Genomic DNA, 19,117 nt, shown 5'->3' with positions numbered 1-19,117 from the left:
AAATGGAGTGTATCATTATATTTTATTTATTGAATATTTATCTTATTACACTATTCCAATATTTTTAAATATCGCCCTCTATCAAGTGTTGTAGCGCCCTCTCCCGTTGGTTATTATGAATTTTAAAAAAATATAGACCTATATTCTATCATGGATATAAAACAGTTAGCTATTTTATCCATGATCTATTCTATGAAGTAGTCAGGCATAGAAGAAAAATATGAACAAGGTAGCAAGCAGTAGACCTACTGTATGTAACTTGTTCATTCATTCAATGAATAAATGAATGAATCAATGAATGTATGTAAACTTTTTTTCAAGGAAGCAAAATATAATAATAAATATTAACTGAAATTTAGATATGAAATAACGATTAAACATAAGATAATATTCAATATGCAAATATATAAAAATGTTAGTTCCAAAGTTCGAGATATATTTGCTAATCTTTACGTTGCTATCTTGAGATATGTGAGAAAATCTTATTTGTTTAAAGGGCTGTGCATGGACGAGTCTACTGGTTGTGTCTGTATGCTGTAGTTGATAACGATGTCTGGATTTCCCCATTTAAAATGAATTAAATGGGTTGTAATTTAAAATATTATAATCCCTTTAAGTCAGTGGCGTAATAGCTATGAGCGCTTACTGGCTAAACTCAGGGGCTTATGGGGCAGTGTCCAGAGGAAAAAACAGGCATTAAAATATGTCGAAAAAGGCTAACACGCCTTAGGGTTCCGAAACCAGGGTCATCAGGCATCTGCATTATGCCACTGCTTTAAGTACAGTACAGCTTTGGGACCTAACAAAGTGTGACGGTAATAGGCTACTGTGTTAAAACATCCCATCAGTCGTTTCACGCAATAATCAAAGGTCGTGTTCGTGGTGTGACAATTAAGGGACCAAATACTTCCTAAACAAAAAACAATTCAATGTTTAATAGAATACCAGTGTTCTTTAATAACAGGTTAAAAATGTCACATTTGTATAAAGGTGTGTTCACATTGCGCTTTGCTTAGATCAAAACACAATAATTAATTGCAATTATATTGCAGTTTCAGTATAAAGTTCCTCTTTTACATTCTAGATTTCATGAAAATTCTAGTTCTGTTTAATAAACAAATAGACAACCTATTCTCGGTCTACTCTATTAAACCTTACATGCCAAAATTGTGATGTGCCCATATATGGACATGATGATGTCATATCACTAGTTTGATAGTGTAAACAGAGCTTTACTGATTCTGGATTCATTGATTTTTGTAAACCATATTTCAGTGGATTTGAAAATAGATTTTAATGGCTGTCAACAATCACACTGATTGATAACACTTACAAAAATTGTCCTCTTTAAGTGAATACCACTTAAGGGAAATCCTTAAAAATATTTACTTAAGTGAAATACTTAGCATTAAAAAGGAAATATCTGGCTTAAGTGTGATTGGCGAATATGGGTACAGTATTCGTCCGGGAATTGAACCAGAGACCAGCATATTAGGTTGTGCACAAAATCAGGTGAACCATACTGTACATGTAAACAGTGAGTAATCGAAAACGCATTGAAATATGTCGATCTCCAGAAATAGAAAATGTTACAGTAATCATTAAGATAACATCATAAATTTGGTTACCTAGGCAACAAGCATATACAATGAAACCTATTTACGAAGCAAGAGACACGTACAGTAAACCATATATTTAAATAATAAAAATTAATAATTTCATAATTAATAAAATTAAACTTTACAAGGTATTAATTCATCATCACCTAATATTATATACATATATTTATTATAATATATTCATAGATTTAAACCAACCAAGGTGGTACATTACTTAAAGAAACAAACAAATTAAAAATAAATGTGAAATAATTTATATATTTACTACTACAGTATAGACTGCATAGTAAAGATACAAAAAAAAAAAAGTTAATTTATTAATTCAAAATTCCAACTTGATTTTGAAATGGAATGAAAGTGGTTTACTGTAACCAGGCAGTTTCTTAGCAACGATTTGGTTGCTAACGATGCATTTGCACTAGATGCCCTGGTTGGAGCCAGAAATTGATCCTATTTCATTACTACGGTAATACAGTTACACATTTTTCCAAGACAGTACAGTACTATTCACCAACCTTGAAAAGTTTTTCTACTGCTACTTTTATTCATTTATTTAGTTGGAAGGATATTATGGACTAATGGAATATCAAATGTAAAAATACATATTTTGTTATTTTGTGGAAATCTATAAATCGTAATCTATGATTATAAATATTAATATTAATTTTGTATCATCACATGATCATAAAATTTACTGTACTAACACAATACAGTAACAAATTTACATAAAATGCTTTAATTTTCAAAATATTTCTAATTTTATGAAAGAACTTTAGTTAATAGTATGTACATCCACCAAATAAAAAAAATCAAGGTATCATTTATATTATAAGAAAATGTCTTTAAATTTATAATTAAAAAGGCTAAAATTTCTGAAAGAACACAAGGTTTTAGTTAATCAAGGCCACTCCTTAACAGAAAAAGTCCAGATACAAGAAAATGCCTACAGAAACTGTATTATGCCTGTGCATCTAACACTTAACATAATTTTTAAAACCTTAATATTTAACACAGTAAAACATTACCTTTTTACAGTATTCAGTACAGTACACCACAGGGCAACTGTACACAGTAACTATAAGGCCATATTGTAAGATGGGGTTCACTTTAGGGGGTAGTGGAGGATCAGGAATTAGTGAGGGGATCCAGGTGTTAGTGGAGAGATTCAATGGGGAATGGAGAGCCGTAGTTTATTTGAGAAAATCTACAGCTTAATGAAGAAATATATGAAGAGAGCCATGTATGGTTTAGTGGAGAGATCCATGGTTTATTGGAGAGATCTGTGGTTTAGTGGAGAAAATCCATTGTTTAGTGGAGAAAATCCATTGTTTAGTGGAGAAAATCCATTGTTTAGTGGAGAAAATCCATTGTTTAGTGGAGAAAAAATCCATTGTTTAGTGGAGAAAAAATCCATTGTTTAGTGGAGATCCATTGTTTAGTGGAGAAAATCCATTGTTTAGTGGAGAAAATCCATTGTTTAGTGGAGATCCATGGGTTTAGTGGAGAGATCCATGGTTAACTGGAGATCCATGGTTTAGTGGAGATCCATGGTTTAGTGGAGAGATCCATGGTTTAGTGGAGAGATCCAGTGGCGAGATCCATGGTTTAGTGGAGAGATCCAGTGGCTAGTGGAGGATCTAGGAATAAGTGGAGTTATCCAGTGGATAATGGGGAGATCCATGGTTTATTGGAGGATCTAGGGATAAGTGGAGATATCCAGTGGCTAGTGGAGATATCCAGGGTAGCTGAGAGCACCACAGTTTAGTGGAGATATCCAGTGGCTAGTGGCGATATCTAGTGGGTACTGGAGAGAACTACAGTGTAGTGAGAAAGCCACAGTTTAGTGGAGTATCCAGGGGTAGTGGGGAAGTCAAAGGATAGTTGAGGATGCAGGGATTAGTGGAAGGTTGTCAAAGTCTCCACTGGTAAAATTAAGCTCAGTAATGCAACCAATAAAAATGCAACTACATGCATCTCAATAAATAAATAAACAATACATCTGAACTAAAGCAAAAAAACAATGAATAATTAAATTTATGTTATGACACTGTGACAGACACAATTAATTAAAATGATATTGAATTCTCAACATCAAACCACTGTATAAAAGGTTATAAAAAATAAAGCCTAATAGGATAATTTACAGATTGAGGCCGCTATACGTAACAAGGTCCGGCTTGTTGGCGAGTACAATCTACCTCACAAGATCCTGTCTATCATCATGTCCTGAGTCCGAATCTATTCTAGAATCACTACCATGAGGGTGAACCTTATTTCTCTTCTGAATCGTTGCGTAAGTTGGGTCGGTAACAGGAGATGCGGCACGATGGCTAGACGATGCTGCGTTGCTTCGGTCGTCATCATTGCTTTCTCCTACTGGAAGTGGATTTACATTGAAGTTTCTTGATACTATGGACGCTCGAGAAACGGAGCCTTTTTCAGAGTATTTTCCGGCTGGTTACGAAAAGAGAAAACACAATCTAAACATTTTCTTTTTTCCCCCAACAAATTTTGCATTACCATTTCCTAGTTTTGTATTTGTAGGTTCGGTATATTTAGTAAAACACAGTATGATTTGGCTAAAATTGAATTGGCTGTAGCTTGGTGGTCAATCTAGGGTTGTGACTATTTTACTTCCAGTCCACCTCAAATACATATACTACAGTAAGTCTTATTTATTTATTTAATAAATAAATAAGACTGTAGTATATGTCCATGGTAATGTACATTGGTAAGTTACTGTTGGGTGTATGAAATTCAAAATGTATCTATCTCACTGGGCAAATATAATCTGACTAGTCCAGTAGTGGGCAATCAAACAAATCATAGGCTTACCTTTAGGTGCATAGTACTCAGAGAAGTGTTCAGGGTGGAGCTTGTCATGCTTGCTGGCAAGCAAAAGAGCTAAGATACCCAGGATGATGGCATCGAAGACTGCCACGATGGCCAACACAAACACCCAGCGTAGTTGACATCCACCAAGATCGTAGGAATCGCTGCCACAGAGAGACTGAATGACGCTATGATCCCAACCAGCTGGGTAGACGATGATACCAATGAGTACAAATACTCCTAAAATAAGATAGATGAATCACTATTTTATTTTACAAATTACTGTATTGCCTAAAAAGTCGAATGGAATATCCACTTGCACTGATGAAGGGTGTTGCCCGAAATCTCTGCTAACTTTTCTGGTTGTTTTACTTTAACTATTTATAGTTGGGCACACAAAAACAATGTATGTAAGTAAAACAAAAATATCCCTAAAGCTCTGCCTACACTATCAGACTAGTTTGACAAAAAAAATGTCAACTTAACTGACACTACTGACAATCAGCTATTATACTGTACTTTACATTCATGTATGTTATTCTGTACCACCAGTACAATGATATTGCTACTAGAAAAACAGGCATCTTCTCTATACACCGAATTTACATATCAATGCTGTTGAATATGATAACATCACAATGGAATTCTTTTTGTATGATATATTTCTATTAAATTCCCACGGTTTTTAAGACAGAATTTAACCAGGTATATTTTAGTATTATCTATTGAACAGTAAAGTAACCTTTTGTTAGTAAAGGGTGTAAGAAGGTTTATAACTTAAATTATGTTTATAGAATCAACTTTTTTGTATAAGCACAGTGGTAAGAACAGTAAAATCTTTGTACACGTTTGACTAAATGACTGGGCGAATAGAGGTGCATTCATCACGGGCACTATTAACCATTGTTGTTACTATGTCATGGGCACTGCAATTTTTGATATGTTTTTATGAGAAATTATACGCACTGCTGTGCTATTTCTAAGTAAGGAAATGTACCGTAGGGTTCCTGTGCATATAAACATTAAGCTCTGTCTACACTATCAAACTTTATGTGACAAAAAAATGTGATGTGCCCATATATGGACGTGATGATGTCATATCACTACCATATTTAAGAATATCACTAACCTACCAACCATATTTGGGCACAGCACACTTTATTTTGTCAAACTAGTTTGATAGTGTAGACAGAGCTTTAGTCAGTAAAAAGGAACAGTGCTTATAAACTGTATGCGATATGCTTTAATACATTTCATTTATGTCCAGTTTGCACAGGGAATTTATTCATATACATTATTGGAATGGTACAGTACATCGATAAATTGTAATGTCTTTTTTAAAAGCAAAATATACAAATTTAGATAATATGTTTGAAAAAATTAATATTTGACATGAGTAAACATAATTTACAGTATTAATAGATTTATATTATTTATTAATATGAATAATAAAACGATGTGCAAGAATGAATTATTTTCAGAGTATATGATACTGCATAATACAGTACTGTTCCACACTATACAGTGGTATGCTAGTTAAATCGAAAAATCAATTTTATTTAAAATTCTTGGTCGCATTCTTTGAAACAATTTGCATTCTCTGTGTTATTGACAAATAAACAGATCTATAACATTACTACTATAATTGCATATTCAATAATTAATTTGACAAATAAAAGAATATTGTTTTGATTACCTTGAAAGACAATTCACAGCATGGGAAGGTTTATTAAGTAGTCGTGCAGTAACATATTTAATTAAGTTTTGAAATTAAATAAATAAAAACTACAAATTTGTTTAGTGTTGGAGAACGTACAGTACAATTGTTTATTTACCATGGTGCTATAATATTAATTGAATAATAATAATATGCTTTAAAAGCAATGAAATATTGGGTTGTTGTATTTACACAGCAAAACAGTAAGTACAGTATTCACACCACAACCACACCCAATCGTACCCTCAAACCGAATTAGGTACAGTACCTACATTACTGTACATGTACCTGTAATAGAATAATCACATTTCTTTTTATACACACCAAACTTTATCTTTATATACAGTACTTTTGAACCCATGTATCAAAGTACATAAAAACAATTTTACATTTATCAATGTGTAAACACAGTATACATAATTCTAGCTGTATGGCCTTTAATTAATTCTGTATGGTACTTGAGTTCTCACTCATTCAAAAATGTTACTTTACCATTCATTACAAATAAATGAATTTAAATTTAAAATAAGTTTCTTGTAGTTTCTACTGTACTATCTTGTCTTTCATATGGTCGACTCGCTGTAGGACCCGATTTGATTTTGGAGAGTGATAAAACGAAACAATCAATTTGATTTCAACTCAACTTGGACAGGGAGTACTTACAGTATTTTGGTTTGAACTAAAATAGTGGGATTTTGTCACAATATGACTTAAGCTCTGTCTACACTATCTAACTTTATGTGATGTATCCATATATGGACATGATGATGTTATATCACTACCATATTTGGGCATATCACTACCATATTTATCAATCAATCAATCAATAATTTTTATTTCTCAAATAAAAACAAAATACAGTTAACATTTTCTAGAAATAATAGATAATAAATGAGAAAAAGGGGTACCCCACTGGAAGCTTAAGCTTTTGTGGGGTCCAGGCAACATAATTAAAAATAAGGTAAGGTAAGAAATATATATAATATAATATGATAATGAACAAAAAAGACATTTAACTTAACAAATAATTTTAATTTCATCTGGTAAAGAATTCCAAATTTTTGGGCACACCACACTATTTGATAGTGTAGACAGAGCTTTATATAGCCATGTAGTTTGATGTCCTTTACTTTATTCTACAGGTATATCAATAAATACTATACCATGTCAAAATTATTACTGCAGTTACCACATTTCGTTTACCCTGTTTTCAATTATTAAATACAAAGTACATGCTGTCTATTGCTGTGATTGTGAATGTCTCATTAACAAATTAAAATTGTACATTATTGCAGTAAACTAATGTACTGTAGTTACTACAGTAAACTGTTAGAATAATTAAATTCTTTGCTTTGACTGCATAAAGGTGTACCGTAGTGTCATACCTGTACAGTATACAGTAGAGTTGTCCCTATAATAAATATGAGTTGCTTTTTTTAAAAATGTTACTGATGTGTTTAGAATAAAGGATATTACAGGGATAGCTTTACTATAAACGTATCAGGATGTAGATGATAATATACAGCAATACAATTGTACATAACTAGTTAAATATACTGAATAGTGAATTCAGTAGATCCATTGCTAGCTACGCACAGTATTCTATACAAAGCTGTATAATAGACTTAGTGTACAGTGGGTGTATAAATGGATACACTGAGCGTAGTACCCTATTATGACAGAAACAGCAAACACTCTATGTCCTTCATTCAGAACAATTAAATCAAATAATTGAGGTTTATAACCTCAACACCCATACAATAGAAGCAAATCTGGTACTCTTAAACTTGAAAACAATTTAGGAGTGCCAACGATTAGCCACATTCTTAAGAGAGAAACGATTTTATATTGAATTCTTTTGATTCTTATATTTTCTATAGTTTTTTGCGGGAATTGAAAGTGATTATATAAGTTAGGTGGGTCAAAACAATGTATTCCAATCATAAAACAAATTTCTATACTATTCTATTGCAAAATACAATACTGTACATATTTTTTAAAACGTTTTGAGCATTTTGTAGATGAAAATAGTAATCAAAGCACTTCAACATGCAAGGAAATAGCTATGTGACATTGCATGAGTGAGCAGGGGGTGGGTCAAGTGAGCAGGGGGTGGGGTCAAGTGAGTAGGGGATGGGGTCAAGTGAGCAAGGGGTGTGGTCAAGTGGCCGCCAAGGGCCTGTAGTCGGACCGTTAGGTCTTCCACCTCTTAACAAATTTGCTATACTGTATACTATTAGTATTACTATACTGTAAACATTTAAATTTTCTGCTTATGTACAGTTTGTCATCAAAAATGGTTGACCACTGAGCAACCAGGTGGCTCTGTTGTGTCCTAGTGGAAACGGGCTCCGACCAACATCTGAACTGTATTAGAAAAAAGTCAGCGAGTATTCAAAAATTTGTGGCGAGTCATCTGGTAGTAGAGTGTAAAAACCAACATGCAACATAAATTATTAATGGCAGGTTTTTTTATCCGGACATGACACATTTTGTCTTTAGTTTGTCAGTCATAGCGATAATATTGTACAGATGACAAAATAGTGTTAAATTAGAAACGGGTGGTTTCATATAACCAATTCCATCTAATTTCAATGAGAAAACAGATAGTTAAAACAGTGGTACATAGGCTAGGCCTAATACTGTAGCCAATAAAAGCATTTAAAGCAACTGAAGGCAAGGCGTATAATTTGAGGATATTTTGTCATATTCCATGATGGGATTGATACTGGTACAGCTAGTACAATATATTTGACATTTTATTAGATAGGCCCTACAGTACACTGTATTCCACTATAAGATTTGGAACCTAGCTAATAATTATATAGAATTGATTTCTTTCTGTTGGGAGTATACTGTAATGTACACTGCCTTACATTAATTGAATAACACACAGCAAACTTATCTAGTAGCCATTTACTGTACAGACTAACAAAACCTATGTAAATCCTTAATACAACATTTAACTGCATCATATTATTATTAATAGATTAGTCATTAATAAAAGTGAAGTGCTACAGAATGTAATTGAAAAAGATTAATCAATTTAAAGTAAATAGTCTATGTTTATGGCAGGTATATTCCAATGGTTGGTACAGTAAGCATTCAAGCTGTCACTACGTCAATGTAGACAGTAAGCCTATATTAATAAGTGGATAAAAATGCCTTGAGTACTACTGTATGGATGTTGGATAAGCATGGCCTACTGTACATCCATGAATATTTGATAAAATACAATACCATAGCTTTGATTGACCTAAACCCTTACAGTACTGCAGATTCTTTCAGACGACAGTCACAAAAGAGTGAAGTAAGAAAATAATTAATTATAGGGAGCTTTGATTTGCGGCCAAGAGTTTAATTCTAACTACGTCAAAATCATTTTGCAGCGGCCTATAAAATATTTTAAGATGTCATCTGGACTACAAAAGGATTAAAATAGAATCGACTAAATTGCCAAGTGAATAGTATTTTATATGAATAGTCCTTCCATATAATATAGCGTCACATTGATTGAATACATGGGTTTAATCCGAATAAAGAGTCTTTCCCACCTGTTCCGGTCGGGCTCCAGATCAGGTTCGCATCCGATTGCTTGTACAGTCTTTTCGTTTTTATACATTACAGCTCCACGTGTGGCTATGTTCATACAAAGATAGATTGACCGAATAGATACTATAGCCGCATGGAGAAAAAGAACATAGGCCTAGAGATGCGACTTTATTTGCCAAACTGGAGCAGTTGTGAAGAATCTTAACTGTACCTACCTGTCAACAGTTGTAAAACACCACAAATTCTGAAAACGGTGGCTGTTGTTGGCTTTCGACACATGAAACAACACATTCCGCAAACGGATAACAAAACAAAAATAACGCCAAATCCAACAAAAACTGTGGCAGCTACTAATGCCGAATTCCCATCAATTTGACCAAAATCAAATATATCTCTCGTACAGTCCGGTTCTCCTCTTAGGCCAAAGCTTACACACACATGATACAGGCCAGCGTAGCCAACCCCTTGAGCTTCACGGCCATCACCGATCCAGTACGGCTGAACGAAGACGACAATCAAAATTATGGCAAAACAAATGGTAAAAATGGCCCAAGCAATCGCTATAGCTCGACTGTTTCGTACGTAATTTGTATGGTAGTAGTAACTATACGAGTTATCCTTAACCTCCTTCATGGTTTCAAACAACCCGTACAGCTGAAAATGTTGAAATGTATCGTCTTTTCCCGACAGTTTCCTTATCGATTTCAACACTAAGCCTAGGCCTACCTGCTAGCTCGCTATCTCCCCTGCGTTTGCGTTTCGTTCGGTTACAAGTCAAACCATTCAAGCGTAACTTTTGTGTATGGAACGCCTACACTGCCTTTTGTTTATGAATTTGACGAACTCGCCCACATTTTGCCCACCAATCCAAAAAATAAATAATAATTTAAATTCAAATAGTTGATATTTTCGGCTCACAATCTACTCCTTTAGTAGCTTCTAAAAGTGTATGGTCATAAATAACACAATAATGAATTATTAAAGAAATAAAATAAATAAAAGTTATAGGTTTATTTTCACATCACATGTTACTTCATTTATGTGTTTGCAATTTGAGCTACGTTCAGATAATTCGGAACAAACTCAGCCCTGTCAAAAATCATCACAAAGAAATTAAATTGATACATTTTCAAGACAAGAAGAAAAGTGAAAAACAGGCATATACAGTATTGCTGTAAACACAACAGCTATATACATTTTATTTGAATGTAATAATTGAATCCTTTCTAATACCCAAAGCCAAGGACACATACTTTATAATATTAATTATAATTCGTTATAATGTAGTAAGTAATCTATATCAATTAAATAACCCTCTGTATATTCTCAGAAAATGTAGATTATCTTCGATCTCCTTTCCCCAAATTTTGTCTAAACACACTGTGTTGTATCGGAGGTATATACGCAGCGATCAGATCAAACTCTAGATATAGTATGACATCATCGTCATTATAAATATGTCCATTAAGTAACTGAGTACTATACTGTAGGACCACGCCACTGGGACACCTCTATTCAGGGGCCACCCATATTAAAGGGATACTATACCGTGAAATGTATATGTTTCAACATTACCTCGGTCAATCCTTATTCAGGGGACACCCCTATTAAGGGGACACTTTGCTGGAGTCTGAAAGTGTCCCCTTAATAGGGGCTCTACTGTATTCTCTATTTAGATAACCATATCTATAGAGGGATATTTAAAAATCATGTTGTACATATCATACTAGGGCTTAACTCATTCTTAACTCAAATTAAACAAAATTTGGCTAAGTAATTGAGTAGAGCTCTGTCTACACTATCAAACTAGTGTGCCCCAATATGGTAGTGATATGCTTAAATATGGTAGTGATATGACATCGTGTCCATATATATATTTTTTTTGTCACATAAAGTTTGATAGTGTAGACAGAGCTTCAGGTGGGCTTATATCCAAAGAATGTGTACATTGTCATAAATAGTGTAAAAGACCTCTACAGTAGAACCTTTCCTTTGGGACACCTCTATTCAGGGGACACTCCTATCAAGGGGACACATTCTTATGAGGAGTGGGGTTTGTGGAAGGTCAGGATGTATGATTACACCAATTAATTTTGTATTGAAATAGAAAGTAAACTTAGATATAAATAAGTATAGTAAAGATCCAACTATAGTATCTTAAGGAAAAATAAATTCTTATGCCTCAATTTTAGTAGAAAAAAAAATGAAATACAAATATCTACTTTAATAGAAAAAAGGTTTGGAAGGCACACTTTATGTTTAGATGTAATATTTAAAAAATTGTAACAACTTAATAAAAGTTGGCTGTCCCAACAAAACAGAGAAAAGTTTTTAAACTTTAAGCTAGTAGGTGGTGTCTGTTCAAGTATCTTATTCTTTCTTGCATTATATTTTTGTAAATTATTTAACTCAATAGATGCGTATTAAAATTATACTGATGATGATGACTATTTTATATTAAGCTCTGTCTACACTATCACACTTTATGTGATAAAAAATGATGTGCCCATATATGGACATGATGATGTCATATCACTATTTGGGTATAGCACTACCATATTTGGGCACATCACACTTGTTTTGTTTGATGGTGTAGACAGAGCTTTAGACTGCAGGCCTACTGATACATTAAAAAATATTCATTAAAATCTACCAATAGTAATACAATATTGTTTAAATGTTTGCAGGTTGAGTTAACTAGTAGTAAACTGGTTCATGAATACTGGTAGATTTTATGTACTCTTATTAGACGATTTTAATGTATGTATACTTTATCCAGTACCATAGGAAAAATCTGCAATACAGTGTCATACATGTGTCACCTGTATAATAGGCCATAATCCAAACCTAATGCTAACCATTACAGGCACCACATGTGATACATATTGTACATATGTGACACTGTATTACAGAATTTGCTATGATACTGGAAAAATTATGCGACCCATGGATATACAGTAAAGAGAATTGGATGCTCTAAAGCTCTGTCTACACTATCAAACTTTATGTAATTTGCCCATATATGGACACGATGACATTATATCACTACCATATTTGGGCACATATTTTTTGTCAAACTAGTTTGATAGTGTAAATAGAGCTTTATGCGACTTTGTTTTATTGAGTCCAATTGAACCTTCTCTGGTGTGCTCATACACTTCTCATTTCCTGGCCTGTTTTCTGTATTTCCTTTAACAGTTCATCTCCTTATATCTGTTCAGAGACATACTCTATTCAACTTCTCTGGCCTGTTATCTGGTTACACAACGCTTGTATTAAGTCCCCACTCTTTAACCACCTCTAAGTGATGTTGTACGCATCACACATTATTACTGCGTTATACAAATAATACTATTTTCTTATAAGCTGTACACAATTTGTACATTTTGTCCCAGTGTTTGTATACTTCATTCTCTATGTCATACTCGTCCACTGAAAGCATAAAACAACTGAAAGACTGCGGCTGCTATAGCGATGAGGATGACAAAAACTGGTAAATATGTCATGAATGGTCCCTATAAATAAAATAAAAAAATGTTAGAAAAATAAAGTGCTACACCATGCCATATAATGGAATGCCTTGAAGGGCATTTATAATTGGAGCGGTCTGTAAGCAGAGGGTCTATTTTCAACAGTTTACCATGCATGGTGAAAAAATGCAGAGTGAAAAAAATGCACAAAAATTAAAATTCATTCTTATTAGGTATCAAATGCGTATTCAGTCTTATTGAAATCTAATGAATATTCATTTTTATTAAATATATTATAATGAATATTCATTATTTTTACAAATTATTTGAATAGCAAAATATATGCACATGTTAAGTGTCTAATGCATATTCATTCTTATTAGAAATCCGATGCATATTCATTTTTAATAGAAATCTGATGCATATTCATTCTTATTATAAATCTAATGCATATTCATTCTTATTATAAATCTAATGCATATTCATTCTTCTTCAAAATCTAACGCATATTCATTCATATTCGAAATCTAATGCATATTCATTCAAATTAGAAATCTGATGCATATTCTTTCTTATTAGAAATCTAATGCATATTCATTCTTTATTAGCTTATCTAATGCATATTCATAAACAGTGCCACAGCCCATGCAGATGCTGCTCACAACATACATGGCTTAAAAGGCAGCAGTTACTATTGCGATGATCCAAGCTTACAAGGAGTGAAGCCTCTAAAACAAAGTGTACACAAAGATTCTAACAACATGAATATCTTTATTTGTATTTTTGTTTTTATACGAATGCAACAGCGAGCACAAACTCGCCAATTACAGGATGGATAAACTATGATGCTTATTAACTAAATCTCATTTGAGGCTTAGGGAGTGGAGTTGAAAGAGTCGTGAGTTACAACCCTGGCACTAAGTCAGGATTGAACCACGGACCTTGGGATTGGAAGCCAAGCTACAGTACAGCTCCACAACACAGTGCAATATCAATGTCTGGGTTACACAATGACAGGCTGCATTTTCTGGGATGCTTGACTGAACCAAATATAAGTAGGCCTGTTGGCAATTTATTGTGTGTAAAATGATTGATTGCTTTAAAAAGAAATATATTATTGTTAAAATATTATTGTTAAAAACACTTACTGTTGCACCATTTCCAGATAATGTTTTAAGTTTTGAAAGTTCTGCTCTTAGTTTCTTGTTTTCTTCTCGATGCACTGTCATTTCCTGTTGGATAGTTGAAACCTGAAATTCAAATAAAATATATTTTAGATAATCTTGTTACATAGAAGAACATAAAAAGGGAGTTCCGATGACCAAGTCTGACAGTGACACGTGGTGGAGAAGAATGGAGATCTTGACAGCAGGTGAAACATTCAATAATTTTCAACAATCAATCATCGTTCCATGATGTTTAATCAAATGTCCAGGATATAATATATATAGTAGTGGAGCTGTATTTAACATGGAGAAGAACAGTAGATCAGGACATGAAACTTATTAACATAGAACAGCCTAGGGAGTCTTGCTCAGGGCAGAGGGAACTGGCGTCCAGCTGTGGATTGGCTATGCACTGCAAAGTGTGAACAGTATTAAGCAACCAAGAACATGCTGTTTTTCATTCTTAAGGTTCAGAGTTCAATCCTGACCTAGCGCCAGGGTTGTAACTCCTGACTGTTGTTTAAGGCCTAACCTTTCTCAGTACCATTAAGTATCCAGAAAGTAAGTAAAATATTCTGTTTTTCTCAATGCCCATGGTTCAATCCTAACCCAGTACCAGGGTTCAATCCTAACCCAGTACCAGGGTTCAATCCTGACCTAGTGCCAGGGTTCAATCCTGACCTAGTGCCAGGGTTCAATCCTGACCTAGTGCCAGGGTTCAATCCTGACCTAGTGCCAAGGTTATAAACCCTGACTGTAAAACTACTCCACTACATATAACACTCAAATGTTTAAGGCCTAACCTTTTCCCATATCAAATGATTTAGTTTGCATGTTAATCTATGCTCTTGGATGTTGGATGTGTATGATTTTTGTTTTATTATTAAAACATATTAGAGTACAATATCTAATAATCAATTTAAAAATGAAATAATTAAAACCTCAGATTTTGCCGTGGACACTTCTTCCTTAGCATGTTGCATCTTAGACTTAACAACAACTTCTTTATCTGAAATGTCTTTTTTCTGCTGATCTAAATCTTTTAGTGATGTCTGTAGTCTCCGTACATCCTGGTTTAAAATCGCATTGTCTTTCCGTGTTCTAAAAATAAGCAAGTTTAGTCATAATAACCATTGTGGCTAGAGAAGACTAAAGAGTGAATATACATAGATCAATACTGATATTGAACTTAATGTTACAATAGCATGTTATACTGTATAACACAAATAAAATTTGAACACTAAACAGTCACCAATATTAAATATATATCATGGCTAAATAAAATGCATGTACAGTACTTTGATCCAACAAGTCACTTGTTCCTGGATGGTTTATTTAAAGCAAGGTCTCTTAGTTTATTCATGAGCTGCTTATGAGCAGCTGTTTACATTGATCAAGAGCGAGTTCTATTAAGAGAGGCTTTTTGAAAACAGTGCTTCCTTCATTTTTTTTCTGTATATTGTAAGTAAGTTATATTTGTTTATGAAGGAAATAATTTTTTTTTTATATGGTCACCCACAACACAGCAGAAACGGCATAACATTAATACTTAATTTATATTTTATAAAGGGGGGGGGGGGGGGGGGAGAGAGGAAAGGATTTTATATAATTTCCATACTTCCTGAGTTCCGCTTCTACTGTTTGCAGCTTTCGCTTTAGCCCAACATTCTCCTCTCGTGTTGGATCGCCTAAAAAGGAGATACAAAATTAGCATTTTTAATAAACTATTCCTAGTAACAATTAGAAATGAAAAAGTTGTTTATTAACACTTAGCAGTGCATCCAAAGAATTCCAAGAAAACCCACACAAGCAAGCTGTAGGAACAATTGGTTAGGCTCTGTTTACACAAACTTTTCGTAACAAACAAATGTGATGTGCCCAAATATGGAAGTGATATGCACAAATATGGTAGTGCTATGACATCATCATGTCCATATATGGGCACATCACATTTTTTTGTCACATAAAGTATGATAGTGTAGACAGAGCTTTAAGTTTAAAGAAACCCAAACTAAAAAACATATATTGCTTTAAGTAAAGGTTGGTTCGCACTTGGACACAGCGCAGCAACGTAGACGCGACACAAGTGAGTTGACCATCACAGTTCGGATAACCTACCGCTTTGTGATTGGTCAAATTACTTACAGTGAGCTCACTACCTTATGTTGCGTCCAAATAGGAACCAAGTTTACAATAGATATTACATAAAAATTTCAAAGTTTAAAAATTAACATCGCAAAAATAAATACATTGTAAAATAACTGATTGCTTAAAAACGAGCTTCGTTTCTTGACGGTAGACAAAGGATACGGCAATTTAACAGACAGTGACGGTTGTGAAACATGAATGGAATGCACACTCCTCTCGTCACGGTCTGTTAACTTAAATCTCGTTTATCTACCATACTTTCATCTAAATCTGAAGAACAGATTTTTACTATCAAGATATCAAGATATTAGTATAATGATATTACTAGGGGACTATTGTATAATTAGTGTTCAAGTATTCTTTATAGAAAGGGGACATTTACCAGTGGGTCAGTTATACTTCAACCTCATAAGATTTATAAGAATTTTAAATTGAATAGATAGATGAAAAGATATGATATATGGTATGCAATGTAACATTGTAACTATCTGATTGACATGCCAAATCTAATTGTACTACTAAAGTGCTAAGTAGTATATTCTGTAAGTAATCCTCGGGTAGGATTCGAACCCACGACCTCCAGATCACTAGCTAGACATAAATACCTCTAGACCACCAAGCTTGAATTGATAGCTAGGATGCTATTTCTTTAGTATTTGATCCAACCCTAGCAATCAACGCAAACTTGGTGGTCTAGGTACAGTAGGCCTATGATTATATTTATCCAAAGCTATAGATTGCATACTGCTTCAATACAGGCAATTGAATAATTAATAATAAATAATTATATAATACAATTTACATAATATTATATAACATATATTATATAAAATAATAATTTTACTGTATTAACTTGTTATTAATCATAAACAAAAAGTCCAGTGGCACAGTGGCATAAAAAAAGTATATAAAGAAAAACGGTTTTCAGAAATATAATATTATTAAAGATTTGTCTAATGCTTGCAATTGTTTCACTATTACAAGCACAAGAAGGACTGTTATTTAAAATTAAATTGAGCTAGAACAAAATTAAACATAACATTTAAAAAAAATTAAAATCTACAAATACTGTTATTCATAATGAAAATAATATATAGGTGATATGAATGCTTTATATACAACAATAATAAAAATGATTTAAAAAAAGATGCTTTAATAAAAAGTTAGCAGCAAAAAAAAAACAAGGCCAGCAAATGATAACAGAAAAAGAAAGCAAGGCATAGTGATAAAATAGAAATAGCTGCCAAACTCGCATTAGATACAAAACCAACCAATGAATTAATACATTGTCACTAGTATAAGATTGTACACATCTAGATGAAAGGTCATGTCAAAGGTGAGGCAACCCTGACACAAAGGTCAGGGGTCAAGGTTTTTAGAATACCTGAATTGTGAGGGTCAACATCTTGCGAGGTATCGTCATCATCTGTAAGCGAGGAGGTTAGGTTGAGAAAAATATATAAATTAACATCCAAACTGAATATTCATGATTTATGGTAATTAACAGTCAAACTCATTAATATTCATGAGTTATGACAAAAAATAGGTGTTTTTCAAAATCAATTTATTTTTTATATTTTTAATGGGGAATTAAATGTTTTTATTTCTTTAATTTAGATTCCAGAAAGATAAAGAATGGAAAAAAGGAAAAATAAAATTCATGCAAACTAAAAAAAGCAAATGATTTGGTATTATAACATGAGAACTTATCTAAGCATTCAATTGCAAGTATTTTACTAACAAAAGAAAAAAGTAAAAAGAACAAATTCCAAAAGATGTATTGACAATTTCAATTTCATGTTTTAATGTTAGCATTAATGAAGTGCCAAGGTTTTGGAAATAATGTTGAACCAAAAGTGACAAATTTATATAAAAAAGTAAATGTAAAATGAGAAAATTGTTGCAAAATAAAACAATTTTTTAACTCCAAATAAAGAGATAATATAGTTTGAATTGACAAATGGGTGGCTGATATGCTTTTGAATTGACCAATGGGTGGCTGATATGCTTTTGAATTGACCAATGGGTGGATGATATGTTTATTGACTAATGGGTGGCTGATATGTTTTTGAATTGACCAATGGGTGGCTGATATGTTTTTGAATTGACCAATGGGTGGCTGATATGTTTTTGAATTGACCAATGGGTGGCTGATATGTTTATTAATTGACTAATGGGTGGCTGATATGTTTATTAATTGACTAATGGGTGGCTGATATGTTTATTAATTGACCAATGGGTGGCTGATATGTTTATTAATTGACTAATGGGTGGATGATATGTTTATTAATTGACTAATGGGTGGCTGATATGTTTTTGAATTGACCAATGGGTGGCTGATATGTTTATTAATTGACTAATGGGTGGCTGATATGTTTATTAATTGACCAATGGGTGGCTGATATGTTTATTAATTGACTAATGGGTGGCTGATATGTTTATTAATTGACCAATGGGTGGCTGATATGTTTATTAATTGACCAATGGGTGGCTGATATGTTTATTAATTGACCAATGGGTGGCTGATATGTTTATTAATTGACTAATGGGTGGCTGATATGTTTATTAATTGACTAATGGGTGGCTGATATGTTTATTAATTGACCAATGGGT

The 19,117-nt window shown here is 33.1% G+C and overlaps 2 protein-coding genes across 3 annotated transcripts in view; both read right to left on the bottom strand.

Moving 5' to 3' along the window:
* Positions 1 to 938: 938 nt before the first annotated feature.
* Positions 939 to 10,464, bottom strand: LOC144855419 (LHFPL tetraspan subfamily member 3 protein-like). The gene is made up of 3 exons (XM_078713269.1): positions 9,936 to 10,464; positions 4,455 to 4,691; positions 939 to 4,073 (listed from the first exon to the last, which is right to left on the bottom strand). The coding sequence occupies exons 1-3, from the start codon at positions 10,351 to 10,353 to the stop codon at positions 3,814 to 3,816; spliced, it is 915 nt and encodes a 304-aa protein (XP_078569395.1). The 5' UTR covers positions 10,354 to 10,464; the 3' UTR covers positions 939 to 3,813.
* Positions 10,465 to 10,882: 418 nt separating this feature from the next.
* LOC144855404 (uncharacterized) overlaps positions 10,883 to 19,117 on the bottom strand; it is a 39,885-nt gene continuing 31,650 nt past the window's right edge. Inside the window, exons 23-27 of one of the 2 annotated variants that reach the window (XM_078713252.1) lie at positions 17,889 to 17,930; positions 15,975 to 16,044; positions 15,298 to 15,457; positions 14,339 to 14,440; positions 10,883 to 13,235 (exon numbers count right to left, since the gene is read on the bottom strand). In XM_078713252.1, coding sequence (XP_078569378.1) covers positions 13,140 to 13,235; positions 14,339 to 14,440; positions 15,298 to 15,457; positions 15,975 to 16,044; positions 17,889 to 17,930 — 470 coding nt within the window. In that variant the 3' untranslated portion in view covers positions 10,883 to 13,139. The remainder of the gene's footprint in view (positions 13,236 to 14,338; positions 14,441 to 15,297; positions 15,458 to 15,974; positions 16,045 to 17,888; positions 17,931 to 19,117) is intronic. The other variant, XM_078713253.1, reaches the window with a different exon arrangement.

Source organism: Antedon bifida, chromosome 11 (assembly GCF_963402885.1).
Source record: "Antedon bifida chromosome 11, ecAntBifi1.1, whole genome shotgun sequence".
NCBI lineage: Eukaryota > Metazoa > Echinodermata > Crinoidea > Comatulida > Antedonidae > Antedon > Antedon bifida.
The sequence above is the reverse complement of the archived record's forward strand: the minus strand, read 5'-3'. Positions and strand labels throughout refer to the sequence as shown.

Bases quoted from the DNA above. Each gene is read 5' to 3' on its own strand.
- LOC144855419 (XM_078713269.1), bottom strand. From the start codon at position 10,353: ATGAAGGAGGTTAAGGATAACTCGTATAGTTACTACTACCATACAAAT. The intron at 4,692-9,935 runs GTAGGTACAGTT...ATCTTATTTTAG, and splicing joins TGTTTTACAACTGTTGACAG to GAGTATTTGTACTCATTGGT. The intron at 4,074-4,454 runs GTAAGCCTATGA...TTTCGTAACCAG, and splicing joins TGAGTACTATGCACCTAAAG to CCGGAAAATACTCTGAAAAA.